Source organism: Benincasa hispida, chromosome 11 (genome assembly GCF_027475165.1).
Source record: "Benincasa hispida cultivar pf3 chromosome 11, pf3_genome.v1.1, whole genome shotgun sequence".
In the NCBI taxonomy this organism is placed as follows: Eukaryota; Viridiplantae; Streptophyta; class Magnoliopsida; order Cucurbitales; family Cucurbitaceae; genus Benincasa; species Benincasa hispida.
In genome coordinates this window covers 835,657-863,083 of record NC_143488.1, presented here as the reverse complement: position 1 = coordinate 863,083, position 27,427 = coordinate 835,657, and the positions used below count along the sequence as shown (strand labels likewise).

At 39.5% G+C, this 27,427-nt stretch overlaps 1 protein-coding gene across 1 annotated transcript; it reads left to right on the top strand.

The window, feature by feature from the left end:
• Positions 1-371: 371 nt before the first annotated feature.
• SKL2 (shikimate kinase like 2) lies at positions 372-26,983 on the top strand. Its single transcript, XM_039036507.2, has 8 exons — positions 372-663; positions 1,498-1,688; positions 1,772-1,966; positions 2,723-2,784; positions 11,889-11,955; positions 12,040-12,158; positions 12,798-12,974; positions 26,657-26,983. The coding sequence occupies exons 1-8, from the start codon at positions 430-432 to the stop codon at positions 26,767-26,769; spliced, it is 1,158 nt and encodes a 385-aa protein (XP_038892435.1). The 5' UTR covers positions 372-429; the 3' UTR covers positions 26,770-26,983.
• The last annotated feature ends 444 nt before the right edge of the window (positions 26,984-27,427 follow it).

The window sequence follows — 27,427 nt, the reverse complement described above, 5'->3', positions numbered from 1 at the left end:
TACCTATGAAAGTTTCTAATAAATCGAATACAAATATGATAGTTACTCATAATTAAAAGATCGTAGTGGTACCAACATGAGTATAGTTCAACTGACATAAACTTATACTATTAATCTGGAGGTTTGAAGTTTAATCTCCCTCTCGTGAAGATTGTCAAAGAAAATTGTAGTGGTAATCATATGTCGTATGCATAGCCATGTGTGTTAATGTAGGGTTCAAGTTCGTAAAGAAAGGGAAGGATTTTAAGAGCAATGAAAAAAGTTGGGCCATTAGTGATCCAATAATGTTTAGATTGGGCCGAGCAATGAACTAATAATGGGCCTTTTAGGGCCCAATATCAAGTTCAAAAGATTCCGGCCACCGTCGGCCGATCCCGCCTTCTACAATCTCCTTATCCAATTTCCCCCTTTTCTTCGCGCGAAGCTCTAATGGCTTCGACGAGCCTTACCAGCGCTCTGTGCCTTTTTTCTCAAAACCCTACCAGAAGCCTCCAGTTTTCTTCTTCGATCTTCTCTTCTTGCTCCAATGTCGTCGCATTCGCTTCCAATTCCATCGGTCTTACTTCCTCCGCCAACCTCTCTCCTTCAACTTCTCGTTTCAGTTCTCGTTTCACTCGTAACTGCTCCTCCAGCACCGCTCCAGTTCGCACTTTGGATTACGAGGTACTTCTTCTGCGATTGTTTTTGTTTGGTTTGTGCAAAAATTAGGACTGTAAATTGTATGTGGCTCTGGTTTTTTATTTTCCTCCCCTATTTCGTTGAATTTCTCTGTAGTCTATCATATGTAGTATTTGTAGCTGCGTTCAGAATTTTTGGAAGTATTTCTTGGATAAAACCACTCGTCTTGCCTTCCAAAAGCGAGAAGGATAGTATCTGGACTGACTATTGTTAGAATTTTATAAATGGAAGAGAACTTTCCTTCTCTTTTCCATTCGTTATCTTTAGAAACGACGTATTTGATCAGCATACGTCGAGGAACTAGAGGTTAGAGAGCTGAAGTTTTGTATGCAGATGTCTCATTATAGCTGTGGTGAAAATTTGGGCGTAGACATATAAATGGTTTATTGGAAATGAATAATCAATCCGGCTGCATCAATTTAATGCATATAATGTTTTAAGCAAATTGGTTGTCATGATACTCTAGAATAGGATAAGAAACGGCAGGAAGAATTGTAATAATTCCTAATTGTTATGGTTTGCCTGTGCTTTGGTTGAATTATAATGATTGTTTTGCTTTGATACCATATTAAAATATTGGAGCCAATGCAATCTCACGATATTATTGATTAAGGAGATGATAAGCTCTCATATATAAATACAATCAAAAGCAATAACCCAATCACCGAATAACAACTTACATCATATAGGCGTTAGCAATTTATATCTCATGCTTACACTCAGTAAGGACGATTTTCTTATCCACCCTATATCTGGAATTGCCTTTTTCTTCGTTCACCAGTCTTTTACCCCCTGCTTACTAGATGAAATTTCATGCAGTTCACCGATAGTTCTTCTGAAGTGGAACTGAGGTTACAACTTGGGACTCAAGACATTCGTAGTTCAAAAGATGTTTATGTGGATGCAAATGAAACCTCTTTGACTATTAGAGTACAACGCCTGGGGTCTATCATAACTCTTCTGGAAACAAAGCAACTATTTGAGAAAATAAAACCTGCAGAAACAATATGGTTTGTTGTTGTCATGGTAGATAACCTCCCTACAACCAGTATGAACTACAATGTCTAAATATGACATTTCTTATGTTGAACAGGTATATTGATGAAGATCAACTAGTTATAAATTTGAAGAAGCATGATCCAGACTTGAAATGGCCCGACATTGTTGAGTCTTGGGAATCCTTAACAGCAGGATCTACACAGCTTCTAAAAGGAACTTCTATATTTTTGATAGGGGATTCAACAGATATTAACCAAAAAGTTGCTCATGAACTCGCAGTTGGACTTGGGTATTTTTTTCCTTCTCTATCTTGGGTTATTTTCATTTTCCAATGGTCGAAGTTGACAATGGTCATCAGGTAAATTTTTAGTTCATTTGAAACAACTGATTCTATGCTCTCCAGGTAATGGTCATCAACTGAATTGTGGCCTTGTAACGTAACAACTTAAACCAGGCAAATATTTTATCGCCAGATACTTCATCGGTTATCATAGGCAAGAAAAGCATTTACTTCCCTTTTTCAATTATTAACATTAAAAACTTGGAGAAATTAATGCCCTCCCAGTGTTTTAAAAAGCCCCCTAAACCATGCGCCTAGGTCCAAGGCATGACCTCAATGCCTTGTTTTCTTAATGAAATCAATTGAAAATAGTTATAAATCACTAATAGATAGTCTAAATTGATTCATTTGTGAAAAATAGGGTTAAATTAAGATAATTATTAGTTTGAGGCTTTAATTGATATAATCCCCAAGTTAAAAGGGGGAAAAAACCAACTTTGAAGGCAGAAATTCATGAAGATTCTTTAAGGCCGCCGTCTTCTTCTACTTATTCTTTTTTTCCTACAATCTCAAATAAAAATTACAATTTCTTAGAATTTTCATCATCTCAGTATTCATCGTACGATATTTCTTCATATACAAAAAAATATTTGCATATTTCTATTGTGTGCTCATGAAAAAGCCCACACTTTTTCCCTTTTAGAATTATTCCTGCTAATTTTGTCAAACTTTCATCTGAGAAATTTTTATTGTCATGATTCTTAGGTATACTCCATTGAGTACAAAAGAATTGCTGGAAACATTTTCCAAGCAGACCATTAATTCATGTAAGTACTATTTACCCTTGACATGCTTTGATGCTACTAATCATCGTCAGGGTCTTATAAACTTTTGTTCCTTTTCACAATAACCACCTTCGGGAGTGTGCTGGAGAGGTAACGGATTCCCTTAACTACTCACAATTTTATAAGTTGGTCTATATTGATTCTGAGGTCAGAATGTTATGTACCTGATCTTTGTTTCTCATCTTTTAGAAAAATGTAGAATGGAAGGCCTTCACCAGAAAAGAGGGCCACCAGCCAAAAAGGAAATACATAAACTTGCACAAAAAGATCGCCAACTTTTGGTCATAGAAAATGGAGAGTAATCACAAAATAACATTGTATTAAGAAGCCAGAAGGAAGCGTTATATGCTCTGCCTCCTCATTCAACTTCTTGAAATGAGGACTGAAAACTCTACTCAAGCAATCCCACTTTATGGATGTGAAAGGGTCCACGGCATATGATTCAAATCTGCTGCCATGCTCTTACACACCACTGCTAGTTACGACCAAAAACAAAATAGTAGCTTCCGAATTGACTCTTCAGGGCTGCAAGCCCAGAAAAGAGCTGTATATTCTCTGAATTTTTCAACTTTCACAAAGTAAAGAAGAAAGAGTGAGAGCTGAAGAAGTTGGAAAGAACGCCGATCAATGCAACAAAGATTTCCAAGAGAAGGAGCTCAAATATTTCATACCCTAAGGACGATGGTGACTATATCTGGTGGTGGAAACAATTAACTAGTGAAAAGGTAAATGGGAGGCTAATCCCTTGATGTCACCATCGCAGAGAGCCCTTTTAGTGAATCATAGTTGAGACTAGATGATTTTTGGAGATGGCCATCGTGGAAATCAAAGGTAATTTGCAACTGGGAGGGACTAGTACAAATCCCATAATCCTCCCAAAATTGGAACTCTACTGCCATCCCCACTAAGAAAAATAAGAAAAAGGTAGTGAAAGGGAGAAACCTGGGAGACTGGGGGAAATAACCTTACAATGACTTCTGGAGGCGCCTTTAGCCTTATAGACACTGCCTGCATTTCAGTCGATGAGATGAAACTCACTCACACTCACTCATAATTGTTTAATGCGACAAAGCCTAGGGTCTTAAAGGTAACCTCACGACCATTTTAGAGAGGCTACATTTTTGTTGTTTAAATTTCCTATTCCTAGCCCCTTTCTCACTAGTTCCCAATGCAACATTCCAATTCTCAAGTGTGACCCACGCCCTTCCTCGACATTTTTTTCACAAGAAATCTCTCGTAGCCTTTTCTAACTTGTTCTTCATTTTGTTTCAAGATTTTTGAAGAGAAGTAAAACACAAAAGGATACTGCTTAGCACAACCCCTCCTTTGATTGGAAAAATAAAAAAATAAAAATTATCCTTCTAGACAAAAGTTTCTTTCCACCCTTCTCCACCATTGTTTGACAGTACTAGTAAGAGATATATTGGGGATATTAGTAGGATAGTGGTAAGGGCATAGTGGCAATTAGTTAGTGGTGCCTTGGTTATAAATAAGGAGAATTGGGCACTTTAGGCATGGGAATCATTTTGGTGAGGATTATTGGTTGCAGGACTTTGTGAGACTATTGTAATTTCTTCATTGATATTGCAATATGGTTATCTTTAGTGTTATCTTATATTTTTTGTGTTTGGATACCTAACATTAACCTTGCCGCTATTTTTACAAAAAACCATTCCCACAACTTTGGCAAAAACAATAAAACAAGTGCTCCCTGGAACAATTTCCCAAAGCAAGGGGGCTTTGTGTTGGGATTTTCCATACAAGGAACCCAACACAAAACATAACAATGGAATTATCTAAAAATATCAAGAGAAATTACAATATCTATAGCTTTTGAAGGGCTATGTCCCCTCCTCTAAGGTGTCCAACTCGCCTTGTTTATAACAAAACATCACTAGCTAATTACCACTATGCCCTCACTACCATCCTAACTATATTCTCAATATATCCCTTACTAGTACTCTCACATTTTGTTGGGAGAAGACGAATTCTAGATCATATTTTAAAAGATATCAGTGTATTAGAAGATTTTATATATAAGCATAAGAACGAAGGTAGCATGTTATATAGAGATTGTAAATTGTAATTTTGGAATGTGGTTCCTCACGCGCGCACACACTAGAATATATATGTGTGTGTATATATATATTTGACAAAAACAACTTTCATTGAGAAAAAAAATGAAAGAATACACGGGCATCCAAAAAATCAAGCCCATAAAAAAGGGGGAGCTCCTACTACAAGAAAGGCAACTATATAAAATCATGTCTAAAGGATAGTTACAAAAAGTCTTCAAAATTAAAACCCAATGAGAAATATGAGACTGAACAAGAGACCAAGTTTCTCAAGCATCTCTGTCAACCCCTCTAAACACCCTACTATTCCTCTCACCCCATAATACCCAAGTAATAGCACAAACACAGGCACACCAAATAAATTGGCCTCTCTCCCCAAACGGCAGATTGAGGAGGAACTCCTCGATCATATCTCTAACATCTTTGTGTCAGGCACACAACAAGCTGAATGTCTAGAAAAAAGAATCCCAAACATAGCTCGCAAAATCACAATGCCAAAGAATATGGTTGAAATCTTCCGCCGCCTTCCGACAAAGAATACAACAAAAAGGCCCAACTATCAACGACGTCTTCCTCATAAACCTATCTAACGTATTAAAACGGCCATGAAGAACCTGCCAAGTAAATAATTTCACATTTTTAGGAACCTTAATCTTCCACAATAACGAACAGACTGACTCACCAAGAGGAGAAAGGTTAACCAAACACTGAAAAGGACTAACATGAGAACCCTTCCAAAGGATTAGGGTTCCAAACTCTCACATCTCTCCTCTCACAACAAAAGGGATGACTCTCAAGAAGAGAAAAGAGAGCAAAGGTTTGAGAGGGCCAATGGAATTGATTGCGTGCGCAATCCTTGAACCACAAAGTTTGAATAAGCACCAGCCTTGGGTCAAGAAGTCTCATGATCCTTCTTCAAAAGACTAAGAGATAGGGGCGGAGTCTCAACTACCACACTACTACTATACCACGGGAACTCCACTAGTGGATTAGTTGATTGACTAGACTGAGACTCTCTTTGATATCAATCACTTTTCTAAGAAAAAGAAAATAGCAAAAATCACAAGAGAAGCAAGGTTCACAGAAGGTTGGGAAGTAGTACTCCCGGTTCACTAGGTTCTACCACAGCAGGGCACAATCATACTCAAAAGAAGAGTTTGATCTTGGCTCAGAAGGAACGCTAGCTATATGCTTAACACATGCAAGTCAAACGTTGTTTTCGGGGAGCTAGGCAGAAGGAAAAGAGGCTCCTAGCTAAAGGTAGATTGTCTCGCCTTTTAAAAGCGGTGGGAACAATTGAGAACAAAGTAGCGAACGGGTGTGTAACGCGTGGGAATCTGCCGAACAGTTCGGGCCAAATCCTGAAGAAAGCTAAAAGGCGTTGTTTACTTTCATTCTGGTCTTTAGTTCCAGTCGAATTGCGAGCTTTGCTCGACACTGCTAGCGAAGCTCTATGACAGAGCATTTCCATTATTTCAATTATAGAACCAACTGCTCTCTCTCTTTCCGGCTTAGCCTACCGCTCTGTGGGCTTCTATCCCCCTAGTCGTATTCAAAGGATCTCTCAAGACCTTCTTCTGGCATCACACTTCCCTTCCCCCGAACGCTAAAAGGTGGGGGAGAAGCAAGCCGAACCTCTGATCGACCTGGAAACATCACAAATTCTCGGCGTCGAGAGAGATTTGAGATTCCTAACTGCAGCTCTCATTGCTGCTTGAAAGACGGAGACTCTTACCATCCATTTGTCGGCCTTTACGAGTGCTCTTGTTAGGTTCTTAATGAACAATAATACAATGCCGTATTCTCCGAAAATTGAGAAAGAAGAAGAGATCTTTAGAAAAAGGCTCTCGCTCATCAGTCAGCTCGGCCCCTTTCCTATTCAACGCAATCGCATTCTCGGGACCAATTGCTTTTTTTGTTTCTGTAGAAGGAAAGATTGACAGAAAGAGCACGTCCATCCTCCACAGCGACGAAAAGACTAACATACTATATGAATGCCACACAAGACTTTCTAGCAAAGTTAGAGACAACAACAAAGTAACAAATAGTAAATCAAGCATGTACATACAAAAGTTGGCAACCCAGTTTGGTGATCGACCGCCTACGTCTGGGGGGAGTATGTCCAGGAAAGATAAACTACTAATATATAAAAGTCAAGCAATTATAATATTGTATATCTGTAAATAGCGAAGATTACAGTAACACACGTAGAGCCCAACTTAGCTAATCACCTAGGCTCTCCCTAGATGTGAGACTCCCTCTCACTCGAACTTAGTCTCCCCCTAGATGTGAGACTCCCTCTCACTCGAACTTAGCTTTCCCCTAGATGTGAGACTCCCTCTCACTCGAACTTAGGCTCCCTAAGCATGTGAGACTCCCTCTCACTTGAGGATATCTTTCCTTCTATTAGTGAATTCCTTTCACATGTGAACTTAGGCTCCTTTTAAGTCTTGAGAACTCCTTTCTCGCAGAATAATAACTCAGGCTCTCCCTGAGTATGGAGAAATCCTTCCCAATCAGCTTTGTCTTAGGTTCCCCTAAACCAAACAAACCTTCGTGATTATAAAAACGCTCATTGTAAGAGCAAGTGAAGATCACACCGCCACAAACAAAGCATAAAACCTTCTTCAATTCAATACAATGCAGTAGGTATCCAGAAGAACTCACACAACGATCTCACAAAATAATATATGCGGCCACACTAGCACACAAACTTCTCAGGCTTAAATAGCATAGTGAAAATATGGAAAATATCCCCCAAAAAAATCAGCAAATCATTAGAAAGGGAAACATCCTAGAGAAAATATTTTGCATAATAGTTTAAATGAGAAAAGAAATATTCTGGAGAGTTAGCAACTGGAAGAACAACCTTTGAGACAAATACCCACAAAATGGAGACAACTTCTAAACAGCCCAATGAGCAAAGACCGGGAGTCTTAAACAAATATCACAAATCTAACATAGACTTTAAGAGGGTGTGTGACGATGTGTTTCGAAGGGGGATTGTAGGTTACCAAAACTACTTGCAACTAACCAACTTTTTAATTTAATTAATGGCAAACCAAGAGGATTTCATCTATTCATAACTGAGCTGATGTTCTGCATCAGTTCCCCTAATGAGAGAATGGCACTGACTGCAATGCCCACGTCTTTTTTCGTTGTCCAAAATCAAATCAGTTCTACTCAGCTCAAGAGGCAAGAAATACTCTGCTACTGTTATGCCTGGAAAGCTGACCACCATATATTGGAATATTCCTTTGCATTTTACTACTTTGCCTGTCCAATTCCAATAATGCCCTTATAATGGGTGGTTTCCACAACTGGGATGTTTAGCTTCTTCACAATGGTATGGGAGATGAAGTGGTGTGTGGTATTGCTATCTAGGATCACCCCCACCACATCAGCTTTATTGATCATTCCTTTCAACTTCATCCTCCCTGGAGGAGTCAGCCCCACCATTGGATTCAACGAGAGTCCCAAAATTTCTTCAATTTCCATGGGCCTATTGCGTTCAAAGATTTCATGTGCCTCTTCCTCCATTCCAACTTCATGCACAAGCATGACCCATAACTCCTTGTATTTGTGACCCACTGTATATTTCTTATTGCAATGGTTTGTAGAGTCATCTCTCCTTAGCCTGAAACTCAGTTTTTTGTGAATCGTCCGTAGGGAGTGTCCTTACAAGGTTGATTCATCTTTATAATTAGAGTTACAATACGTGTCAAATTAGGGTTAGATCATGGACAAAATCCGTGAACCATTAATCAAGCAACTATCTAATTGGCCGAATTCTCTCCCAGCTGTACAAATATGAATGTAAAGATGCAGTGTTTTGGGAGCAAGAAACCACCTTTTCCAAGACAATTGACATCCTTTACTAACCCCTCCCACCTAATAAGAGACGATTCTTACTTCGGAGTTACTTTAGTAGTTTGGATTAATTTTTGGATCAATAGGTGTATTCAAAACCCAAAATTTTCTGTGTACAATGGAGGGACTAAAGGATGTATTCAAGCTTCAAGGGGAGTTAGGCAAGGTGATCTCTTATCACCCATTTTATTTCTTATCATTGGTGAAGTGCTTGGTGCCTTGGTTAATAGAGCTCATGACAGTGGACTGTTTGAGGGGTTTTTGGTAGGTAAAGATAAAGTACATCTATCAATTTTGCAATTTGCAGACGATACCCTTCTTTTTTGTAAGTATGATGAAGCCATGTTAGACATTCTCATTCAAACAATTGGCTTTTTTGAATGGTGTTCGGGGCAACAAGTTAATTGGGAGAAATCAGCATTATATGGAGTCAATGTTGATGAAGCTACACCGATCTCTACTTTAAGGCTGAATTGCAAAGCAGGTAAATTGCCTTTCATCTATCTTGGCTTACCTCTTGGTGGTTACCTAAAACGATAATCTTTTTGGCAGCCTATTATAGATAAAGCCCATTTGAAACTTAATAAATGGAATAGGTATAACTTGTCTAGAGGGGGCCGTTTAACTTTATATGATTCGGTTCTAGCCAACCTACCAACTTATTATTTGTCCTTATTTCAAATGCCTTGCTCGGTGATATTAGAGTTGGAGAGACTTTTACGTAACTTCTTTTGGGAAGGTCAGAAAGGCAGCATGCTTAATCATTTGGTTAAATGGGAGTTAGCTTCTAAAGCTCTAAAAGATGGTGGTCTAGGGATTGGAAATCTGAAAAACAGAAATACAGCTTTATTGTTTAAATGGATTTGGAGATTTCTTAAGGAGCAGGACTCTCTATGGTGCAAAATTGTTAAAAGCATTCATGGGAGTTGGTCCACATCTTTGGCACACTTCGGGTCAGCTTGGTTTAAATTTGAGAAGTCCATGGATCAACATATCAAGAACTTGGAGTCAATTTGGCCCGATTGCAAAGTTTAACCTTGGTAATGGAAGGAATATCTTTCTCAGGATAGATTCATGGTGCTCTGATATTCCTTTCAAGGTTTGCTTTCCTAAGCTTTTTCACATTGCTGCTTCTCCAATTGGAGTGTCAATGATCATTGGGACTCGGTTATTGGTTCTTGGAACCTTTTATTCCGTAGGTGGCTAAAAAAAGAAGAGATTGTTGAATTTCAGCAGCTGTTGTGTAAAATTGAGGGCACTAGAATTTCTTCTTTACCAGATTCGAGATTATGGTCTTTGAATGCTTCAGGAAGGTACTCGGGGAAATCTTTGTCAAAATATTTGATTGCTTCTACTCGTTTTGAAAAGGTGATGTACAAAGCCCTTTGGAAATCAAAATGTCACAAAAGAATCAATATTTTGACTTGGATTCTGCTTTATGATGCCCTTAGTTGCTCTTTTACTTTGTAACGTAAGATGCGGAGTAAACATCTTTCACCCTCATTTTGTCTACTGTGTTTAGCCAATGGAGAAGATTTGCAGCATTTGTTATTTGATTGTTCTTTCTCAAGAAATTGCTGGTGGAACTTATTTTCTAACTTCGGTTTGCTGTGGGCTTTTGGGAACAATGTAAAGGATGATATTTCACATCTTTTGGTTGGTTCTTCTCTATCTTCTAGAGCTCAGATTATATGGTCAAATGCAGTTAAAGCTTTGGTATCTGAGATTTGGTTTGAACGTAATCAGAGAATGTTCCAGGATAATTACAAGGATTGGTCAGACAGATGGGGTTCATTTCATCTTTTAGCTTCTTCTTGGAGTTCGTAATCCAAGCTCTTTGAAGATTATTCTATTCAGGATGTTTGCCTTAATTGAAATGCTTTTGTTTTTTTCTATGTAATCAAGTATTTTAGATCTATTGTAATCTTTGAAATATCGTTTTGTATTGGATTTGATGAAGGTGCTATGGATGTGTCAACTTAGTTGAGATATCCAGGTGCATCTCCTGATTCTTATGGTTTATTTGGTTCACGTCTCTTTGTAATTTGAGCTTTGCTCTTTTCGTTATATCAATGAAAAGTTCCGTTTTCGTTTAAAAAAAAGATTAATTTTTGTTTAAATATTTTGAGTTCATTTTCATATTCTTAATTGCTAGTTTGTTTCCAATTCTCTATGAATAGAAGATTGTACTCGTGTATTCATTAACATTTGATTGATAATGAAGATTAAGTTTAGACTTCTTGGAGAGAATTCTCTCTTGTTTCAGGCTACATCAATTTGGTATCATGCCAATTGCATGCGCCAACAGCCCACTGTTGACTACTGTTGGCGGAAAATAGAAAAACTCTCATTGCCGTATATTCGACATAGCACACTAATTTACTAGAGCAAACCTTTTAGCGTACCTTTTTCAAGAACTAAGAATAAAGTTCAAGTTTAAGATAATTGCCAAGAGTGGAGAACTGGAGCACAAGAAGAGCGTTCAAAGGCAGAAGTTTTTCTTTCAGATTTGATCACGACCAATGGAGGTAGAAATGTTTTCATGAACACCTAAATTCGGGCCAATCCTTGCAGCTGGAAGAAAACACGAAAGGGATGATTGGAATCCAATGTGTTATGGGGAAATTAGTTCACCATGTGAGAAAATTTTAAGGGAAAAAAATCATCCAAAACTGAGAAGATGTGAAATTCATGGGTAGAGAAGGAGAGTGCGAAAACAAAGTACAGTCACGTAACTCACGTGAAGAAGAAGAGAAATTGTGGAAACCATGCAAAGACGAAGACAAGTCTTGCAAGGGAGAAGACAAGTCGTGCAAGGAAATGAGTAATGGTGTTGCCTAAAAAACTAAGAATTAACAATATGAAAAAGAAACTAAAAACATTTTACCAAGATCTAACCCAAACTACTAAGGTAAAATCCCTACATCAGATTCTCTTAATAACTTCTAACGTTTTGATTCCTTTTCACCCTGCATTGCACGCATATTTACAATGGGAGGTTTAACACCAAGTCCCTATGATTTACTATTTACCTCGAAATTTGATAGTGCTAACTCAGACTAGAGAACCAAAATTATGTTACATGCTTAAAATGACTTATATCACCGATTTTGCAGTGTGTTAATGACTAATCAATTCCAGGGATGCTTGCTGAAGGCTTCGAAGCTGTAGCACAAGCAGAAAACACTGTATTAGAAAGTTTAAGCAGGTATGTTTAATACTTGCCTCGTCTTTTAGCATTTGGTTGGTTGATAGAATTGGAGGATGTATGTTCTTCCTGTTGATCACACAGCCACGTCCGTGCTGTTGTTGCAACGTTAGGAGGTCAACTGGGAGCTGCAGGAAGGACTGATACTTGGAGACATCTTTATGCAGGATTCACTGTCTGGCTTTCACAAACTGAGGCTACAGGTAACTTCTCTACATTGTCTCTGTTCCATTTAGTTTCAAAATTTTCACACCCATCTTAATTTCAGTCTTTCTTTTCCACCAGTTGGTGAATACTTTAGTTTCAAAGTTTTGCAAAACTTTTTGTCTACAAGATGGCACGAGGTCCATTTCTAGTTTTCTATAGATGCAAATTTTAATGTACATTCACTTGAAACATTTTTTTTTTTTTTTTGGAAACAGGAAACAATTTATTGATAAATGAAATAGGGAACCCCAACATCTATAGGTGATTACAACAAACATTTCCAATTGGAAAAGATAAACTATAATGAATAAAAGGGTATTTAGTTTTGCACTAATAGAAAGCAGTGGACATAACCAAATTCAAAAACCTATCGAAAGAGGAAAAAGAATCCCTGAAAGACGACCATTGTGCTCGCACCAAAGGCTCCAAAGGAAAGCACGAGTATTGCCAACCAAACCATCTTTTTAATACCATCAAAAGGATGATCCACCAATGTAGACACAAGAAGATCAAAAGATGTTATTAAAACACGTCAGAGACCAACTAAAAGCTTCCATAATAATATGGTAGAAACGAGAAGAGTTGAGGACTTAAAATGGCAATGACAAATGAATGTTGGTGCGCTTTAAATGCAGATGAAAGTGCAGCTAAGGAAGAAGCTAGGAGACACATGCAAGACAGTAAGCTAGCATACTCAAATGCAGAAGTTGTAGTTAAACTTCAGGGTTGGGATGATGCTCATTCAAAAGCAGTGGCTCAGGCAGCATTAAGTGCCCTTAAGCAACTTATTCTGTCGGACAAAAACCTTCCAGGTACAATTTATGTCAATCTCAAATTCATCTCATACAGAAATGTTTTCTGCATTTCAAGATATAATGAGAATATTGAAGCTTATATATATATATATATCTAAATCTAAGTCATTACTTCAGACAGCCTTACAGTTACAGATAGATAACAACTGATTTCCAATTTTCCATCAGATTCAATTCGATTTGAATTATGATCCACACGAATATGATATCATATTAATTGGAAATTGTTAAAGAGTTGATATAATTAAATTGACCGTGACCCCTCAACTTAAGCTTTTGGGTCTTACATATATTTTCAAGTCCATAAGTGGGGGAGTATTAAAGTATGAGTATAACGACATAACTAAATATAATCTTTTTTTTTTTTTTTGAAAAGGAAACTATTGAAATAGGAAAAGAAGACGACACAAGGAGTTTACGTGGAAAACCCTAATTCAGGGAAGAAAAACCACGGTAGAAAAGAAATTATTTTATGTCATGTTTACAATAGACCCAACCTCAGATATAAATAGAATGAGGTGAAACCCTAATTTAGCAAATATAGTAAAAAGACAAAAATGCCCTTAGGGCTAATTTAACGTATTTCAACACTCCCCCTCAAGTTGGGGCATAGATATCGGCAAGACCCAACTTGCTACTACAAGCTTCAAATGTCTGTCTCGATAACCCTTTCGTAAAAACATCGGCAATCTGTTGGACTGAAGGTACATAGGGAATACAAATAGCTCCGCGGTCTAACTTTTCTTTAATAAAGTGCCTGTCAATTTCCACATGTTTGGTTCTATTATGTTGCACGGGATTATTCGCAATACTGATGGCAGCCTTATTATCACAATACAGCTTCATAGGCCCTGGACTACTCTCGTGAAGATCAGATAAAACTCTCTGCAACCAAATTTCTTCACACACTCCTAGATTCATAGCTCTATACTCTGCCTCAGCACTACTTCTGGCCACTACACCCTGTTTTTTACTCCGCCAAGTTACCAAATTTCCCCATACAAAGGTACAGTACCCTGAGGTTGACCTTCTATCAGTCATAGATCCGGCCCAATCTGAGTCAGTATATGCTTCGTGTGTCATGTTTCCTGAAAACCAAGCCCTTCCCAGGGGTGGACTTTAAATATCTCAAAATTCGAGTCACAGCTTCCATGTGCTCCTCACAGCATAGGAGATGTCGGCCTAGTATGAGACAAGTAAATCAGTTTTCCTACTAGGCGTTGATACCTCTCCTTATTCACAGGAACTTCTTCCGAAACACTTTTCAGTTTGCTATTGACCTCAATAGGAGTGTCAATAGGTTTGCATCCAGTCATTCCTGTTTCCTTTAACAAGTCCAGAGTGTACTTCCGCTAAGAAACAAATATTCCTGCTTTTGATCTTGCCACTTTCATCCCTAGAAAATACCTTAAACTACCAAGATCCTTAATTTCAAATTCACTTGCCATCCTTTGCTTTAGCTTAGCAATTTCTGCCGTATCATCCCCTGATAGGATGATGTCATCAACATACACTACCAACACAGCAATCTTTCCTAAGGGTGATTTTTTGGTAAACAAGGTATGATCAGAATGCCCCTGAACAAACCCTTGGGACTTAACAAACACGGTGAACCTGTCAAACCAGGCCCTAGGAGACTGTTTCAACCCATATAAAGACTTCCTGAGTTTGCAAACATGATTCCCAAACTTAGCTTCGAAACCTAGAGGTGGACTCATATAAACTTCCTCTTCCAACTCACCATTTAGGAATACGTTCTTTACATCTAGTTGATGTAGGGGCCAATCTTTATTCACGGTGACAGACAGAAGAACACGAATCGTGTTTAACTTAGCCACTGGGGAAAAAGTTTCTGAATAATCAATCCCATATGTCTGAGTGAATCCTTTAGCAACTAACCTGGCTTTATACCTCTCGAGTGTTCCGTTAGACTTATACTTCACTGTGAACACCCATTTGCAACCAACTGTTTTGTGACCTCTAGGGAGAACTACTAACTCCCAAGTCTTATTTGCCTCAAGAGCTCTCATTTCCTCCATTACTACTGCTTTCCACTCGGGAACTTCCATGGCCGCATGTACACTGGTAGGTATTGTTAGAGCATCTAGCTGAGTAGTAAAAGCCTTAAAAACAGGAGATAAGTTACTATAGGTCAGAAAGCTATGCAAAGGGTATTTTGTACATGACCTGGTTCCCTTTCTCAGAGCAATTGGCATATCCAGAGTGGTATCATAGTTGTCAGTTTTCGTCTGTCCCTCTTCAGTATCAGACTTTTGAGACAATTCTGCATCTTCTTTCAGCATCTCATTCCTTCCTGAAGTTTCAACCTTCTCTGAGCTCATTTCGTCATTTTCTATGTTCCCAGACTTTTCTTCAAGACTCTCCTTTGAAACAACGAGATCTTGAACCTGAGCTGGTTCCGACGCTTGGACACTTTCCGATGGAACACCAGAGGTTTCCTGAATTTCCTTTCTGAGATTCCTCCTATAATATGTTATCCAGGGCACTTGTCTAGTAGGAAGAACCGACACGGGAACAACAAGAGCAGAATTAGGTTCAAGACTAGGTAGACTAGGTCCAGGAACATTGGGACTAAGCTCAGGTTCAGGAATATTCGGACTAGGCTCAAGGTTGAGGCTAATGGGTATGGAGTACGTGGAATTGTTAGTCTCTTCATTCGTGGTCTCCCCCTGAAGATGACTAATGGGAAAGAACGGTTTGTCTTCAAGGAACGTGACATCCATAGTGACAAAATATTTTCTGGAAGATTGATGAAAGCATTTATAGCCTCGCTGATGAAGGGGATACCCGACAAACACACATGTTTTAGCTCGTGGAGCAAACTTAGTCCGGTGTGGACCATGAGTATGAACAAAGGCTGTACACCCAAACACACGAAGAGGAACCTCAGGAATAAGACGGGTAGACTGATAGGACTCTTTGAAGCACTCAAGAGGGGTTTGAAACTTTAGAACTCGTGAAGGCATTCTATTAATTAGATGAGCTGCGGTAAGAACCGCATCTCCCCACAGGTACGAAGGAAGAGACGCTGGAATTATCAAGGAACGAGCAACTTCAATGAGATGGCGATTTTTTCGTTCAGCTACTCCATTTTGTTGTGGAGTATATGCACATGAGTTTTGATGGATGATCCCTTTTGACACTAGGAATTCCTGGAAGGTGTGGTTGACAAACTCACGACCATTGTCACTTCGAAGGATGGCAATCTTTGTGTTAAACTGTGTTAATACAGTGGTATAGAACTGTTTGAAGGTAGATAAAACCTCGGACTTATCAGCAAGGAGATATACCCATGTAAGTCGGGTATGGTCATCAATGAAAGTTACAAACCACCGTTTACCAGACAGGATAGCAATGCTCGAGGGACCCCAAACATCACTGTGGACCAAGTGAAAAGGCTGGGTAGGCTTATAGGGCTGAGAAACAAATGACACGCGAGGTTGTTTAGCACGTATACAGACATCACAAGATAATGAAGAAACATTCACATTATGGAATAAATGAGGAAACAAATATCGCATATATTGAAAACTAGGATGTCCAAGACGAAAATGCCACAATAAATAATTTGTTTCAGATATAGTAAACGTAGATAAAAGACTAGTCCTAAACAAGCTTCTGGAGGAAGCATCTGCAGAAAGGAAATATAGGCCTCTGTCATATCGGGCAGTGCCAATCGTCCTCCCCGAGCTCAAGTCCTGAAACAAAGCAGTATCTGGTGAGAAGACAACTCTACAGTTCAAATCTTTTGTTATTTTGCTTATTGATAATAAGTTGTAAGAAATTTTGGGCACATGTAAGACATTTTGCAGAGTTAATCCCTGAAACGGTGACAGTCTGCCTTTTCCAGCAACAGGAGCGAAGGACCCATCCGCAATTTGAATCCTCTCATTCCAGCACTTGGATAGTATGAGAGAAACCGGTCGGATGAGCCAGTCAAGTGATCGGTTGTTCCTGAATCTAGAATCCATAACTCATTCCCTTCAGCAAGGAAACTAAAAGATTGAGGGTTACCTGATTGAGCAACTGTTCCGATTCCTATGGTACCTGAATCACCAGGATTAGTCACTGGAGGCTGTGTCTGAGGTTGTGCAACCCCCTCAACTGATTCACCCATTAGAGCACACCCAGATTTCGACTTGTCATTCGGAGGGCGACGTTTACCATTTGGAGGGCAACCATGCAATTTCCAACACTGATCCTTCGTGTGCCACTGTTTTTTGCAATGCTCACAAACTGGGGGTGTTTTACTATTCTGCTTGTCACCATCAGCTCCAGCGGACTTCACCCCGAAGGCAGCTGACTCTACAGTGGTAACACCTGACCCGTTCATTGCACTCGATCTATCTTCTTCCAATCTAACTTCTGAACAGACCTCCATGAGAGACGGAATTGGTTTCTGCCCTAGTATTCTACTGCGAACTGTATCAAATTTGGGGTGCAGCCCGGCAAGAAAATCATACACACGCTTAACCTCTTCTATCTTGGAGTATTGAATTCCATCTTGTGGGCAAGTCCAGATGATCTCCCGACATAGATCCATTTCTTGCCATAACAATGACATCTTGCTGAAGTATGACGTTACATCCATGCTCCCTTGTTTGCATTCGTGAACCTGTTTACGTAGAGTATACAGGCGGGATGCGTTCTGACGCCTCGAATATAACCTTCGAACTGCATCCCAAATATCTCGGGCAGTGGCTGAATAGAGTAAGGGTTTCCCGATTTGTGGTTCCATGCTACTGATTAACATTGAGCGGAGTAAAGAATCCTTTGGCTTCCAGACACGCTCTTGAGGATCCCCAGGATTCGGTCGTGGTATCTCTCCAGTTAAATATCCAAACTTATGGCGTCCCTCAAGAACCATTTTAATTGTTTAGGACCAAGAGAAGTAATTTTGCCCATTCAACTTCTCTCCCGTGATCATTCCTGCAAAATTTCCAATTGTTCCAGATAAAAGATTAGAAGTTGGAGGAGTAGGAAACATTGATACCGGATTTTCTGAATACATCGGGGAAGAATCATGGCCATTCAATCTGGCTCCCAGGGCGACCATCTGTTGCTGAAGACTAACTAATTGTTGTTGGAGTTCCCCATGAGATTCAGATCTGGAATTTTTCTGTCTAAACACCATGGGATTTTCTTCAATGGAATCACCCATTCGAAACTGGGGCTGAACTGGATATACATGAGGAAGAGGCTGTCCACCATGGTACTATGAAGAAGCTACTGCCGGAAGTCCACCAACGGCAAAGTTTGGCAACCCGTTACCGGCGCTGCTCCCAGACGGCTGTGATGGTGGGTAACGGACAAAAGGCTCGGCGATCGGCTGTGAGGCTGAAGAAATCACACCGATCTAACCCGACCCGGTAGCTGGAGCAAACCCATGACCGTCTGGTGTAGATCCGATTCTGTGCGACGTCGAGATACCTACCGGCTATAGATCGATTGCGTGCGCCGGCTGGAGAACTTGCGAGGCTGAGACGGTTGTGCGAAGTTGAAGGTCCGATCGGTTGTGACCCCTTCGCGTGCGCCGGCTGGAAAGCGTGACCTTCCACCACCACCTGCTGTTCAGCTGGAAAGGTCCGATCGATGGTGTTCAGTTGGAACGGCTGAGACTGGAAGCTAATCGGCGCGCCAGCTGGAGCAATCCCACCACCTGCTGTTCGGCTCGCCAGTTGGATCTGTTCGGCTGAGCCACCTGGGATGATGGTTCGGAGATAGCGGTCAACCGCTGCTTGAATCACAGCCTCATTAGTCAGCGTACCTTCACCTATCAAGTTTGATGACTGAGTTTCTTCTACTGGGGTTAGGGTTTCATCACCTTGCTCTGATACTATATTGAAATAGGAAAAGAAGACGACACAAGGAGTTTACGTGGAAAACCCTAATTCAGGGAAGAAAAACCACGGTAGAAAAGAACTTATTATTTTATGTCATGTTTACAATAGACCCAACCTCAGATATAAATAGAATGAAGTGAAACCCTAATTTAGCAAATATAGTAAAAAGACAAAAATGCCCTTAGGGCTAATTTAACGTATTTCAACAAAAACGATTCATTATATTAAGATAATTGTGAGCTAAAGCCCAAAGTACAAGAGGATTATACAATGAGCAAAGCAAAGACTAAAAGGATTAGCAAGCGCACCCGGGCATCTCAACTAGGTTGACACCCTCTTAGCGCCCCATCACATCCAAGAAAAGAGAATTAAAACTAATACTAAGAGAAGTCAAAACATGAAACAAACCGCATAATTAGTCCCAAACAATGGCCGAAGAAGGGGGAAAACTTAGAACAAGACAAATTGAAATAAACGAGGGAGAGCAAACAGCTGGCGAAGCTAAGATCCACCGTTGGGATGGAAGATAAAAGCTCTCCAGTTGAGATTGAAATCCGTTAAACTGCAGCTATTAAAATGCTTGGAGAGGATACTCCAAGAAGAAGCACGACGACGGGCAGATTTGAGGCGATCTTGGCACCCAAGAGATTTATCATGAAACACCCTTTGATTTCTCTTAAACCATAAATCTGCCAAAAGAGCTTTGACCGCGTTAATCCAAAGTAAATGGCTGGAATTATGGAGGCTTGTTCCAACTAAAAGCTGCAATATGTTTCCCCTGAAATCATTGTTCATGACCCATGAGAGATTGAAGATGGACAACAACTTCTCCCAGCACCAAACTGAGTATGAGCACGAAAAGAAGAGGTGGAGAGGATCTTTGTTAGAGTGAAGGCTCGGTGGACAAATTGAAGGGGAGAGGGAGTTGGATGGGAACTTGTTTTGTAAAACCGAGGCTACATCTAGTTGACCATAAAACATTATCCAGATGAGAATGCTAATTCTTCGAGGGCTATTTGTCTTCCATAGGGCCGAGAAGAGAAAATTATCCAAAGGGGAGGAGGGGGAAAGGTGGATTTTAAGAGAGTTGACCGTGAAAAGACCCGAGGTTGATATGGACCACTCCCTTTTATCAAACTCAACTGAGACTCTTCTTGTTGCAATTTTTCCAAGCAGGTCTTGAAATGCAAGCACCTCCTCATCTTTAAGTAAGCGGCGGAAGGAGATTGACCATGAGGCCAAGCGGCTGTCCCAATGGTCAGCTGCTGAACCATTTGGAAACAAGGTGATTCTAAAAGACATAGAAACAAGGTATTGAAGGGAGTCACTCTTTCCCAAGGGTCTAACCAAAACGCAATCCGGCTGCCATTTCCGAGCTTGAATGTGGCCAAAGACTCAACTTTCAGCCAAGACTTCGAGATACTAACCTAAGGGCTTCTCAAACTTCTACCACCTTTGCCTGCCATGTGCTAATTAAAGGAATCTTTGCCATGTATGCTTCTGACTACCGGGCCCCAGAAGGAATCTTCCTTGTTAAAGTATCTCCATCCCCATTTAGCTAGGAGTGCTAAATTCATTGTTTTGAAACCACCAAGGTCGAGGCCTCCATCCGCCAAGGGTTTTTGCACCGAAACCCACTTCACCAAATGATTCAGCTTGCTTCCATTATGTCCTTCCCAAAAGAAGTTCCTTGTTATCCTCTCCATTTTTGAAATAACTCCTTTAGGCATAAGGAAGATGGACATATAATGAGTTGGAAGATTTGACAGGACTGACTTGCATAAAGTGGCTCTACCTCCTCTTGAGAGATTGAATCTTTTCCATTTATCCAGTTTAGCTTGAAATTTATCCAATACCGGTTGCCAAAAGGATAGTTTTTTCGGATAACCACCTAGAGGCGACCCTGGGTAGGAGAAGGGAAGGTGGTCAGCCTTACAATTCAGAGATGCAGCGGTGGAAATCAGCTCATTTTCATCCACATTAATACCATAAAGGGCTGATTTTTCCCAATCCACTTTCTGACCCAAACACCATTCAAAAACTCCACTGTTTGCTTAAGTTTTGCAAGCATGGTGTTGTCATGCTTACAAAATAATAAAATGTCATCTGCGAACTGAAGGATGGAAACATGGATTTTTTATTTGTCGACCACAAATCCTTCAACAAGATCGGATTGAATAAGCTTGTTCACCAATGCGCTTAACACTTCACTAACAAGAAGGAAAAGGAATGGTGAGAGGGGATCACCTTGCCTTAAGCCTCTTGTGGCAGCCACTCTTCCCCTTGGTCGACCATTGATGAAGACTGAAAACATTGGATTTTTTACGCACCCCATAATCCGCTCTATCCATTTCTAGCTGAAATTCTTGTTTCTCAACACTTTTTCTAAGTAATCCCAGTTAACACGGTCGAAGGCCTTTTCCATGTCAAGCTTGGGAATCCAATCCTTCTTCTTTTTTACTCGATATTCTTCCACTGCTTCGTTAGCAATAAGAATGGGATCCAAAATTTGCCTTCCTTCAATGAAGGCACTTTGGGAAGGAGCAATGATATTAGGCATTACCGATTTTAGTCTTTCGGCCAGCACCTTTGCAATGACCTTATATATCACCAATGACCTTATATATCACGGTAGTTAAACTGATTGGCCTGAAATCATTGACCGCAGCTGCTATTTTCTTCTTTTGAATTAAATAGGTGAAGTTTTCTTTTATACAAGCATTAAGCTTACCATTCTTGTAGAATTCCTCAAAGGTGGATTGAAAGCTTGCCTTGATCAGGTTCCAAAATTTCAACAAAAACTCCATGGTGAAGCCGTCAGGGCTAGGGGCTTTGCATTTTCCAAGGTTTTTTATGGCTGATTTTATTTCTGTAATTGAAAACTTGGCTTGTAATGTCAAATTCTGGTTTGAATTGATACACGACCATTCTAGGTTTAAAGGAATGTGTCTCCTCCCTGGAGATTTAAGGAAGATGCTACTATAGAAATTCAGGATTAAGCTTTCAATCTCTCTACAAGACTTAGTTGGCACCCCTTGATCATCTACTAGTTCAGAGATGAAGTTTCTTCTCTTCTTTGTTGCAAGGAATCTATGAAAGAAGCTTGTGTTTTTATCTCCCAACTTGAGCCAATTCAACTTACTTTTCTGAATTAGATTAACTTCCTCTAGCCTATAGAGTGACATTAAATCAAATTTCAAAGAGGATCTAGTTGCAATTTCATTGTTAGAGAGGTTAGAACTTTCGGCAAGAGCATCCCACTTTTCAATTTCTTCTAACAGCTCCTCTTCTTTCCTTTTTTGATCTTCTTGGAATTTAGAGTGCCACTCCTTGACTGCTGTTTTCACCTTTTTCAGTTTCTGATTAAGGGCAAAACCAGCCCAACCACGAGCTTCACTATTTAACCAAGCTGTCTCAATGAGTTTGAAACATTCCTTATTGAGCAGCCAGCTGTTGCAGAATCTAAAAGGGGAGGGATCCCAGCTTAGGAGCCGTAGCTTCTAGTAAAATTGGATAGTGATCGGATAAGGTATGGCCTTGTCTATTGGCTATAGAGCTTTCAAACAACTCATCCCATGCTTTAGAGATGTAAAATCAGTCTAATAGAGATCTTGAAACTGAAACACCTTCCCTTGACCAAGTAAAATTGTCATTTCTCAACCGGACCTCCAGAAGTTTGGCTTGGTCTATGAAGTCATTAAATTTCCTCATACCTTTAGTGCTTCTGCCCAAAGGGAATCTCTCGTGGGCCCATCTTGTAATATTAAAGTCTCCACCGATGCACCAAGCTTCCTTACAATAAACTGAGAGAGAGAGAAGTTCTGGCCAAACAAATTTTCTTTCTTTGTAGTCATTTGGCCCATAAACATTAGTGATCCAGCAAGTCTTTTTACAAACAGTGGTGCATTTTATTGATAAAGAATACCCACATTTCAAAGTTTCATTCTCAGAAATCAAGCTCAAGTCCCACATTATCAGTAAACCACCAGAAGTGCCATATGATTCAACAAAATCCCAGCCTATCTCTTTGGAGCTCCGAAGGGATTTGATGAAGCTTGCTTCAAAACTCTCTTTCTTTGATTCTTGAATTAAAACTACCGAAGGATTATGTTTCTTTAGAAATCGCTTGAGAGCCAATCTCTTATTAGCATCTTTTAGGCCTCTCGTGTTCTATGTCATAATTTTCATTTTTATAGACCGAAGTTTTGCATGCAGCCTTAACAGCCAACTGTCAATCCAATATAAGTTTGCAATCAGTGACTATGGACTTCAGGTGGGCTGAAAGATCAAACGGAAAGGCAGGAGAAATGGTGTCGGATACTATTGCTTCTGAAGGCTTTTCATCCTCTGTCTGGAACAGGGGATTTAAGTCAGATAAAAGAGATGCTTCTTTCCTTGAATCCTTTGAATCTTCATCTGTATTGATCCAATCAACTTCTTCACTACTCACGTTGAAAGGGGATTCAATGAGGGCATCTCCCTTTTCTTTTGAAGATGCACCTGGGGAGGAACTTGGTGAGCCTCTCAGAAAATTTAACTCTGAATTAGGCAAGGAAAAAATAGTGTTCAAAGAAAGGAGGGTGAGAAGATAGGGGGGCTGACCTGATATTTTGGAACAGTCCTTGAGAAGAAGTGCATCTAGCTTCTAGTAGATTCGGATGTTGATCAACCACTGGCTTTACTCTGAGGCAAGTATTCTTAAAAGATTCCTTCAAGTGCTTTCTTCTGATGAAATGCTTTGAAAAGGATTTAAAGAGGCATGAGGAATGTCTTGCTTTGGAGTGCCGTTTGGCCACTGGTCTGCTAGGTCTGGGCGTCGACTTAATGCAGGGAGAAGGGGAAGGCACAAGAAAGGGGGCGAGACTGCTTGAGTTGGGCACTGAATCTAACAGTGGCAAAGGATCCAACTGTTTTACGGAGACAAGGGAAGAAGACTTACTCATGGAAGGGCAGGGGAGGAGTGAAGCAGGCTTAAATGACGTTTGAGCTTCTTTAGTGCTCGGGGCAAAAAAAATTGTCTGCCGAGAACTAAATTTTCCCATGTTGTAGAGGCCTAATGACTTTTCTTTCTTTTGTGCGAGTGGCTTTTCAACTTCTAAAGGGAAATTGCCGGCTGAACTACCTCCCAAAATCTCTCTTCTTAATGGCAGAGAGAGGGCCTTCTTCAGAAAGTGAAAACCGAGGGGAGACTCTTGGCAACTGAATCTTCTGACAAGATTGGAATAGGCTAGGAGACTATTTGAGGCGCCTTTTCAGTTTCTTCATCAAGAATCTGTGACTTTTCAACCTCTTTCACTGGGAACTCTCCACCTTCTGATGGCTGTTCGACTTCTACCGCTAAAACCAAAGATTAAGTGGCTGATTTATCAGTGTTTCTTTCCAATGGAGGTGACTTTTCACATTCCTTGGCAATGCTCGCATCTCTTTTCAAGATCTGTGGCTTCGAGATAGACTTTTTTGGAGACGGATTCGGGTTTCTTGAGAAACTTGGCTTGGACTGAGAAGAAACAAGGAAGGACCAATCTGAAACAGCAATTTGGAAATTGACACCTTCGTCCTTTATAACTTGATTCAAACGAACCAAGTCTATTGGATTAGAAAAATCCTTAAAAAGTAAATTACCAAAAGACTTGAAGGGCGCTTCTAGGCATTCGATGTCACCTAAATTTAAGTAGAAATTGCCATGATTTTCATCTTTAATTTAAGTGGTTGTCGGCATGAAGCCACTAAGATTTCTTCTGACTTGAATTTTAGCTTCCAAACAATTGGTGAGATTAAGAGTTTCTATTGCTATTGATTCAAGACCACCAAAATAGGCCCCTATTGCTTCAAAAGTATTTTTGCACCAATAATCTAGTGGGAGGTTCTTGATTGATAACCAGCCCCCAAATCCTTTCATTACTAAGGGTCTACCATGCCTTATTGGATTCCATTTTTCGAACATCTAGTGATAAAAACCGAATAGCTGCCACTTGCCCTAAGATATAACTAGATCGTTCAAATCACCTTGGCTGACCTTAATTAAAGCTTTGTCTGCAAACAAGGGATTGATAATGACATTGGTGCTGAAGGCCTTACTTAGTTCTTTTGCTATTTCCTTCCACTCGTTAAATACCAAAAGTCTTGAAATGATCCATAAGCTACTAAAGTCTTCTTTGATAACTTCATGATTCTTCTGAATCCAAAAAGATTTCTTACTCTGTTTTACCAAAGTTGGAACAGGGGACTTCAGATGAGATTCGACATTAATCTTAGAGGACTTAAAGGCCGAATAAGGAAACTCCTTTCTCCCTTTTAACACTTTTGAGTAACTTCTTTCATGAGGCCCTAAGGGGGAAGGCACTGGCCAAATATTACTGACCTGTTCTAGCTCAGAAGGGAACTTCATTGAAGAAAGACTTGTTGAACAGGGGGACTCTTTGAAGTTGTGGATGCTGACTCCAATCATGTCCTTGAAATCTTGCCATCCGGATTTATCATCACCATACGGAATGTGGATGTTCTTTCATCCCCCTGAAGCAGGCCAAACTGCACATTCTACAAACCACATATCTTTGGCTCGAAATTTGGCTAGACGGATGAAGCTCTGGTCTACTTTCCTTTAGTAAGAAAAATTCAAATGTTGAGCCAATCAAGAGTCTACGAAAGCTTTCTTGGAGCCAGGGGCTGAGGCCATTGAAAGGAAAATGGTTTGGCCTCTTTTCAAGTCTTCCACATGGAAACCGGGTCCCTCTTGCTATATACAGAAGAAGTGATCGAGGATGCAACAACTTTTTAGTTCCATGGCAAAAAACGCCAGAGAAGGACACTAAAGGCAAAGGGGAGGGAGAGACACCGGTGAGTGGTTGGAGGGAGGGGGAGAAGGAGGGAAGGAGGCAAGGTTAAGATGAGGAGGCATGGTGAGTTCCGGCGGAATGGATGGAGGAAGGGGTGAGGAGTTGGTGTGGGAGGAAAGGGGAGGGAGACATTTCAACGTTAAAAAAATGTTTAATTATTAGAATGTGATCTTAAGCAGGGTGTCTAGTTAAAATAGCTTCAGTCATACGTCCAGACCAAGAATTTTGAATGTGTCAAATTGAACAGCTACTTTTCTTGAATTTAAAGGCTTCAAGTTTGCTGTGACCTACGAAAAGGACAAATATGAGTAGTGGTTTATTATCTAACATGAACGTAAAGTTGGACTCATAAACCAATCCCTCCCATTATCTAATTAGGAAAAAGGGATAACCACTTCTTTGATATATTGTTAAATCCTTTTTGCAATGCTTCTTGGAATTCAACGGTTAAACCCGTATAGAAACTTGAGGTAACTAAATATAATCCTTTAGCTTAAACTTTTGGATTGTCTAGTGATTTAATAATAATGCTAGTTTTTGTGCCAGTTTTGTGAATCTAACCATTGGTCACTGTAAAGTCCCATGTTTAGCTTGAAACTATATGTTGTTAGTTGTGAGTCTTATGACCCAAAAACACTCTCAATGAACAAGAATATTTAGCCACTTCATTATTTTGCTTTTGCTCAGAGGCTGCTCATTTTTCCAGATTTGCAATTTATTTCATGCTTTTAACCCGATATTTTGATGGACGAATCCATCAAACCAATGTTATTGATTAAAAGAATACAATAAGAAACAAGTGTTCAATATTATATAGTGGAACCACCTGAAGGAACGACTTTTGATCTTGTGATCTGATTTCATATTGAAGTTTGTGACGTCAAGGCTGTCGATTTTCTCTTGTACTGTGAATAATTGCTCTGCTTGTGTGATTCGGGTATATTTCAGTTGAGTGAATTGCTGTGCTATGTTATTGTAGATAAGAAAAGTCTTTACATTCGGTTGGGATGTCGGGGTGATTGGCCAAACATCAAACCTCCAGGTTGGGATCCTGCTTCCGATCAAAAAACAAACAACAGTAGCAGTGCCTGAAACAAAGATGCTGCTGTTTCTTTCGCCATTAAATTCTTAACAAATTTCTGGTCATTTCTCTTCAACCCTACCTCGGCCAAAAAGGGTTTTATATATATATCAAATACAATTTGGCCGTCAAAATAGAACAAAAGGCTTTTTGTATTTATTATTACTGTCTTAATTATTGCTCTTTGGGTGGAATCAAAGTATAAACATACCTGTTTTCTTTACATATTCATATCTTCGCCCTACAGTTTTTTTTTTTTTTTTTTTTTTTTTTTTTTGCAACTTTGGCATTGTCACAACATTATAACTGCATCTTCATTGAGATTTAAATTTGATTAAATTACAAATTTAGTTATTGAGGTTTAAATTTGATTAATCCTAAAAGTTCAGATTTTGTGTTTATCTGATCTTTAAAACTTTGAAAATTAAACTAAGTTTTGAAATTTTATTAGACAAAATTTAGATTAAGGTTTGAAATTTTCAAATTTGTTAAAAACTATAGTATGACCAAAGAACCTATTAGTCTCAACATTATAAAAAGCTCATGTCTATTTAGAAATCTGAATACACAAAATTGAAAATTAAGAATTTTCTTTGGCATAAAATTCAAATTTACACCAATCAATTTTTTATAAAACCTATGAGACAATCACACAAAATACAAGGTTCA